Source organism: Bison bison, unplaced genomic scaffold, assembly GCF_000754665.1.
Source record: "Bison bison bison isolate TAMUID 2011002044 unplaced genomic scaffold, Bison_UMD1.0 scf7180017864498, whole genome shotgun sequence".
In the NCBI taxonomy this organism is placed as follows: Eukaryota; Metazoa; Chordata; class Mammalia; order Artiodactyla; family Bovidae; genus Bison; species Bison bison.
Genome location: NW_011495057.1, coordinates 10,438,576 through 10,446,730, shown reverse-complemented (window position 1 = coordinate 10,446,730; position 8,155 = coordinate 10,438,576). Strand labels below are relative to the sequence as shown.

The 8,155-nt window shown below is 37.7% G+C and overlaps 1 protein-coding gene across 1 annotated transcript in view; it reads right to left on the bottom strand.

The window, feature by feature from the left end:
• Window positions 1-5,187: 5,187 nt before the first annotated feature.
• DSG4 (desmoglein 4) overlaps window positions 5,188-8,155 on the bottom strand; it is a 48,057-nt gene continuing 45,089 nt past the window's right edge. Inside the window, exon 17 of the mRNA XM_010828993.1 lies at window positions 5,188-7,060. Coding sequence (XP_010827295.1) covers window positions 6,293-7,060 — 768 coding nt within the window. The 3' untranslated portion in view covers window positions 5,188-6,292. The remainder of the gene's footprint in view (window positions 7,061-8,155) is intronic.

Here is an 8,155-nt window from a genome sequence, read left to right as displayed (position 1 = left end):
AGGTATAGAGCTTCTCCATCTTTGGCTGCAAAGAATATAATCAATCTGATTTCGGTGTTGACCATCTGGTGATGTCCATGTATAGAGTCTTCTCTTGTGTTGTTGGAAGAGGGTGTTTGTTATGACCAGTGCATTTTCTTGGCAAAACTCTATTAGTCTTTGCCCTGCTTCATTCCGTATTCCAAGGCCAAATTTGTCTGTTACTCCAGGTGTTTCTTGACTTCCTACTTTTGCATTCCAGTCCCCTATAATGAAAAGGACATCTTTTTTGAGTGTTAGTTCTAAAAGGTCTTGTAGGTCTTCATAGAACCGTTCAACTTCAGCTTCTTCAGCGTTACTGGTTGGGGCATAGACTTGGATAACTGTGATATTGAGTGGTTTGCCTTGGAAACGAACAGAGATCATTCTGTCATTTTTGAGATTGCATCCAAGTACTGCATTTCAGTGTAATAAAGGAGAGACTAGAAATATATCTAAGCATATATGGTAATTTATGATAATTTAATGGCTCATTCTATGATTCAATCAACTCATATTTATTGATTGTCAGCATGTGTGCAGATTATGGGTATACATTAGGTAATCATAATTCTTACTAGATTATTAAAAATTTAAAAACTGATTAAATCAGCTGATTAACGATGATTAAGTTTGTGGTTAAGAAGTCCTATTAAGAACTGTTGGTGGGAGTGTAAATTGATACACTTTGTCGAGAGGGAAATTTAGGAAAACTAAAAAATTATTTGCATGTATCTTTGGTATGGCAGCCTCCTTTTTGAGAGTCTGTCTTATAAAAATATATCAACATATGTATGTGCTCCTGTGATTATGTACATGTGTATGTATGTGTATATATAAATGTCCACTGAGGCTTTGTTAACAGCAAAAATTGGAATCAGCCTAGTTCTTTGGGATTCAGGGAATGGTTAGAAGTGTGTGTACAAATTTATGAATATTTTGCAGAATTTTGAAAGAATGATGTTCATGATAATGTGGGAAAATCAAATTATAGAAGAGTACTATAATAGAAAAATTCAGAATCCAATCACAGAATCATGATGCTAAACTAGAATACCTTTATACTCTAGAAAAAACAAATCTGCTGTCATTGCTTTAAAACCAGTTGTTTTGGATACCTTATGGCTAGCTTTCAGGTTTGCTTCACCATCACTCACTTTTAAGGTCTTTAAGGAACTACATTTCCCAGATACATCTTCTCTGTAACATTTTAGAATTTATTAATATGTTTTTCATCTGTCTCATAACTTCTTTCAAAAAGCACATGAGATTGCTTTCAATGGCTTTATTACTCTTCCTGTAAAATGGTGAATTTCTCCCAAAATGTAATTGTCTTCATGAGTTTGTATTTGTGTCTTCCTGCTAAGTGTGGCATTTACACAAACCTTTCAAAGGTCATTCAAAGGGCTGTTGTCTAGAGGTAACACTGCTGAACAAGAGTATTGGCTTTCTGGGAATGGGATTTTTTCATATAACATGTTTAGTCAGTATAATGTTTAGGGTTCATTTATTTGGTTTTCATGGTTGTTTTGAGAAGTATGGGCTTCCCTGATAGCTCAGTTGGTAAAGAATCCACCTGCAATGCAGGAGACCCTGGTTTGATTCCTGGGTCGGGAAGATCCACTGGAGGAGGGATAGGCTACCCACTCAGTATTCTTGGACTTCCCCTGTGGCTCAGCTGGTAAAGAATCTGCCCTCAATGCAGGTGACCTGGGTTCAATCCCTGGGTGGGGAAGATCCCTGGAGAAGGGAAATGCTACCCACTCCAGTATTTTGGCCTGGAGAATTCCATGGACTGTATAGTCCACAGGGTCACAAAGAGTCAGACACGACTGAGCAACTTTCACTTTTGAGAAATATATTATGATTAAATATAGGCACTTCCTTTTAGGTGCTTGAGAGAACTTGACTGTATTCTTCGCTTCCAAAAGTAATGTGTGCCTGTGCTAGACTAGACATTCTGCTGATGCTGGAGATACAGAAATGATGTGTGTGCTAGTCACTCAGTTGTGTCCAACTCTTTGCGATCCCATGGATTCTAACCCTCCAGGCTCTTCTGTCCATGGGATTCTCCAGGCAAGAATACCGCAGTGGGTTGCCAGTTCCTTCTCCAACAGAAATGATAAAATTGTCCTTATTCTCAGGGGGCTCACAGACTGGCAGGCGTAGGAAAAATATAGTATCTTAGTTGCTGAAGGGAGTAGAGAAGTAGCTGAGCAAGTAGGTTGGGTCAAAAGGAAGAGATATCAAGAAATGCTCCTAGAAAGTGACAATGCTCGAAGTGGGTGTTGAGAGACGAGAATGAAGAAGCTGAGCAGATGAAGGGAAGGAAGAGGGTTTCCAGTTAAGGAGCCAGGGTAGGGCAGAGTGACAGCTATGAGAAAGCATGCCCTACTCTAGAAACTGAAATTATCCATCTGCCTCACCTGAAGTAATGAAATAGGTCAGGGCCATGGGATGTATACAGCCTTCAATTAACGTAGAGAATGATTGACTGGCATTATTTTAGACAGTGCACCATGGACTTGCCCACCTCAGCAGTGTACAGACCATCTCCAGGCTTTGGGGCCAGCAAGCTCAGCTTGGAACGCTGGCTTTTTGGAAGATCCTGACACCATACTGGGCTCTCTGCCTTAGTGATCTGGCCACAGGGGTATCTCTGTATCATATGATCAACAGCACAGCACGTATCATGAGATTTCTGAGGCCTGCCTCAGTGTCATCTCATGAAATAGGACCTAGTCACTCGTTAGCACAAAATTTTTCACTGGGACCCTCATTTTCTATGAAAAGTGAAAGTGTTGGTCGCTCAGTCATGTCTGACTCTTTGTGACCCATGGACTGTAGCCCGCCAGACTCCTTGGTCCGTGGAATTCTCCAGGCAGGAATACTGAAGTGGGTTGCCATTTCCTTCTCCAGGGGCTCTTCCTGAGCCAGGTATTGAACCCAGGTCTTCTGCATTGCAGGCAGATTCTTAATTATCTGAGCCACTTTCTACAAAGTTAAATCCAAAACCCTAATGGGGTTCAAGATCCTCTGCCATCTGTCTCCCATATGTCCTTCTAGAATTAAGTTGGAAGAATTTGATGAGTAATAATAATAAAGTCTTTGAGGTTAGGCTGTTCTGCGGTTGAATTTTAACTCTGCTATTTACTTAAGCTCACATAACATGTACACCCATGGCTGATTCATGTAAATGTATGGCAAAAACCACCACAATATTGTAAAGTAATTAGCCTCCAATTAAAATAAATTAATTAATTTAAAAAAAGAAAAAAGAATTCAATAAAATATAATTTCAAGTAATTCATATGGCAAGCATTATATAAAATGGCTGACTATGTGATAATTCATATTTTGCTTCAGACATTTTAAATTATGTTTTACTGTTAGTGCTTTCTGAATATATCCTGTATTTCTGACGTTGGTACTTTCAGAACCACTGTCAGATAGAATTCTACTTGGCTTACCTCAGGTGTCACCATCTTCAAGGAGCCTTTAAAAAATAATTGAAATTAATTATCCTTTTCTTGTTTCAACAGAAATTGATACCTCTGGTACAGAAATAATACTAATAACTTTTAAAATGACTTTAGAGGTTGAATCTTTACTTATTTGTTCGTTGTGCTGAGTCTTTGTTGGCATGCACGGGCTTTCTCTAGTTGTGGCGAGCGGGGGTTCCTCCTTACGGCGGTGAGAGGGCTTCTCGTTGTGGTGGCTTTTCTTGTTGCAGAGCACACGCTCTAGGTGCAAGCTTCAGTAATTGCAGCACACGGGCTCTAGTTGTGGCCACGGGCTTTAGTTGCTCCACAGCTTGGGAATCTTCCTGGACCAGAAGTGGAACCCGTGTACCACCAGGGAAGCCAGCTCTATTTTGCTAAATTTAAATACAGTGGGAAGAGATGGTGTTTTATAATTTATACAATGTCTAGAACAATTCTGGAGCTTATTCAATTGATTTGTTAGTTTATAATGAGCCATTTACTCATAAAATAATGATGCTATTGAGAAATTCTACCACTGATAAATACATTATTCTGAATTTCGGTTTATAAGTGGATTCATGTTCCTGTATTGTGCACATAATGATAAAGATGATAATCACCTAGTAACAAAATGGGAAATAGTTTTCCAAATGTGTTTTTGTGTGTGGAATACTGCATGCACCAAAGAGAAAATAAAATATATATTTTCTTACCACATATTTTTTATTGAAGACATATATAAAACATTATTATATTCAGTAATATATTGCAATCAGAAGTATCTAATCCAAAAGAGGGAATATTTTAAAAGAATGCTTTCTGACAGAAGTTTATAAATTATGTCTTGTCAACATCTTCTTTTCCCTTCACCTGATAAGACTTTTCTAAGAGAATCCATTTATTCACTCTATGGGGCAGGAGATAGAACTCAAACTACATTCTATTATATTTGTTTATTAAATCCCATTTCCTGGACTCCTGGGTTCATTTTCCAATGTTAACATAAATGTTATTTAATCTTTATCTCCTAGCTAAATCAGTACCCTCTTAAGCAGGAGAAATCTTGCTTTATGCCCTTTATTTTGTTTGAGATGATGTTTTTAGCATATGCCAATTCAGAGGCTTGAGTCACATACGATTGATACCTAGAATGATGGAGAATTTCCTCTCCACTGATAATGTTGAGAGAAAAAATGAAATGGTTCTGATCTCATTTCCATGGATAGTATGGAGGAATGCATCCACCAGAAATGGGGTTTCTCTTTTTGAAGCACCATTAAATCTTTGCATATTGATAGTGAGATAGATCACAGAAAATTTTTCTATAAAATGAAAGAACTGGACAAGAGATTGTGAGAGGCCCCAAATTCTTCAACACTTTTACTCATAAAAATATTAAGCAAGAAGCACTACAGTTATTTCCTTCCAGAAGAAAATAAGCCCTGAAAATAAATTTATTCCATTTATATTATCTTACTAGTCACATCATTATACTTACTACTATATAGTTTACATATTTTACAAAATTAAATAAAACTATCTTGCTAGAATTTCTTTTTCTCAGGACAGCTTGATGCCTACTAAGAATAAGCAATCTGTGCATGGGTTTCCATTTTATTTATTCCACATTACTAGTAGCATTAAAAAGAGAAACACAACTTGGTAATGGAATTAAATATTTTGTTAATTATTTTTGGTAGGAACTCAAAGCCATATCCCCAGAGTTTTAAGTCTAGAAATGAATTAGAAGCTTTTTGAAGACAGGAATCTTGCCAGTTGTCTTCAACTAACATTCAGAGTCAAGACCAGCACTCAACACAGAGAAGCTTCCAAGTAAATGTTGTTGAATGTATGCATAACTTCAGAGGTGCTTTTAGAGGTTATCTGCTTGCCAAAGGAATAGTCTATGACTCAGGTCAGTGAAAATGATTAAACCACATTTCATATGGTTTTCTGACATAATTAACAAAAGCAGGGAAAAAAAAAGTTCTCTAAGGAGTAAAATCTCCAGTACTTCTCCTGGAAACTGTTTCTGTTGTCATGTTGTCATAATTATATTTCTGCTAGTCTAAATTAATTTACAGTTGGATGATATAAATCAATAAAGTGCAATAAGAATTCATCCATATTGATATGAATATATGCATATCTATATATGTATATAATTCCTTTTGATGGACCATTTTTAGTGACACATTCAGCTAAGAAACTCTTTCCCTGTATTATATTAAGCATGCCCTAATCATTGCATATCTGGAGAAACCATTTGATGAGACAAGTGACTTTAGATCTCTATTAACAGATTCTCCATCTTCTTTTTCAATTTCACTTCAAAAGTGTACATTTAATTCATTTTTTCCACTTTAACGTTTTAAATAGAAATATGTTGGAAAGTTAACATGGCTATTGAATGCAGACAAGGCTTTTCTATGCAACCTTCAAGAACAAGAGCATCTTGGTTTATATGACCAGTTTTACAGGCCTGAAGTCCTTAAGATTCACTGTATGAATTATGTGCTATTTATTAGACAGTATCAAAGAATGTAACACATTTTCTTTAAGTTTTTTTGGCACATAATTTAAAATCAGAAAAAAAAATTCAAAGACTTATCTAAAGTGCTTGCCATAGTTACCACCCAAAAGATATAATCAAAGAATCTCACTGAATTTAGAATTTTTGAACATTTGTTGACTTAAAATGTTAAATGTGGTACACTGCGCATCTTTGATGGATATGTTGGTGGTTACAAGGTGCATGGTCTCCATAGAGAGTATTGACCATAAAACACTTACTGTTGGGAGTAATGTATGTTACTGTACCGTGTTACTCTGTTTCGAGATGTCACTGGGGATGTGGAACCAATAGTTTGGCTTATGCGAATGTCTGGACTCATCATTTGTGTCAGTTGAATTTCTGGTCCTACCAAAATACCACCACTCATGACAGGTCCCCTACAACCATCACTCATGCTACTACTGCTCACGTCAGGCCTACCAGGACTAGACACCACTCTCTCAGCATAGATTACATTGTGTGTGTTGGCTAACTCAGCAGGGACACAAATATCCCCTTGAACCTCGTAGACAGGTGCCATTACTGTTTCGGTTACTACAACATTGGGTGCAAGCTGAGGATCAAAGACAATCGTAGTGGGTTGCATGCATGGATCAGCAGTAGTGTAAGTCTCGGTCACTACAATATCCCCGTGCGTCATGGGTTCAGGTATTGCCATTTCTTCTTTGAATTCAGCCTCTGAGAGAGTCATTCCTGAAGATTCATTAACAAAGTAGTTCGGTCCAAGTAAGGGGAGGTCAGTGCTGATGGGGATACAGGACTGCTGAGAAGGAAATGGGTCAATTTCCGTGTTTAAGCAGATTTCAGCAAGAGTCTTAAATTTTGGATCTAAAGTTTCCATGTGGCTTTCATCTAAATCATCCACAATCCAACTGCAACAACCAATGGAGCCCACAGGAGACCCTACTCCTTCGTGGTCATAAATGAGCAAACAATCGTTTGCAGGGCGGCCTTCATCTTCACCTGCATAAGCATATGCTTTCTAAAATTGGAAGAAAAACAGACAATTAGACGTTTCTTTTCTCTATAAAATAATTAAAGAAGAGCAACAGCAATGCCTTAGAGACATCTGATTTAAGATGATTTAATGGAATGTACTGAGAGATACCCTGATTGATTGCCGTATTTCTAAATAATTGGAACTCTGAAAGGAGATCAGTGTGCATAGTCTTTTGTTTCTGAGGTGGTCTAAGATAATAACATTTAGTTATGTGCAAAACATTATTTATTTAAGGAGAGATATTTGATCAACTTGGAATAAAAACATCCATAGAGGTGTACATAGCTCTATGTTTCAGAGGCTTCTTTTATGTGGCCTAGGTGAAGACAGCTGGGGTGTTTTTGGAGTTACGTTATCAGGAGGGAGTTTATCTACTGTGATTTTTATTTTTTTTTTAAATGACAGACCCTTTAAATGAAATCCTAGGTGTGACCTCAACATGTAGAAGTGATGAAATGAGAACTTCTTTGTTTGAAGGTGTGGGGAGGGAGCACCTGGTGGTTCCCTTCCCTATTTGCCTCAACTGCTATAGCCCTTGGTGGTTTCCATGAAATCCCACAGGGCCTGCCCAACACCATCCAAAATCCCCTGATACAATCTGACCCTTTCTTTCTTTAATAAATAAGATAACCACAGGCCCAGGGAAGGTTAATGTCATGCCCAAGACTTAAATAGCTGTCCAACACAATGTCAAATCCACCTATCTTTTCTCCACTGCATCATGCTGCTTTCCCTATAGTCTGTACCAGAGTCTACATCCCTACTTTTTCTTAAAAAAAAAAACAAAAAAAACCCAACTCTATTTATTTATTTATTTGGCTGTGCCAGTTCTTAGTTGCAGCACACAGGATCTTTAGTTGTGGTATGGTGGATATAGTTCCCTGACCAGGGATCAAACCCAGGGCCTCCCACAGTGGGAGTGTGGAGTCTTAGCCACACTTAGTCCTGTGCCCATTTCCCAAATGTACTTGAGTGGTGTGGATGACTCATTTAAATAACTGATACTATTCATGCCCTGTCTATAGTGGTGTTGGTAACCACCAATTTTAAGATACAACTTACAACATCTTTAGCATT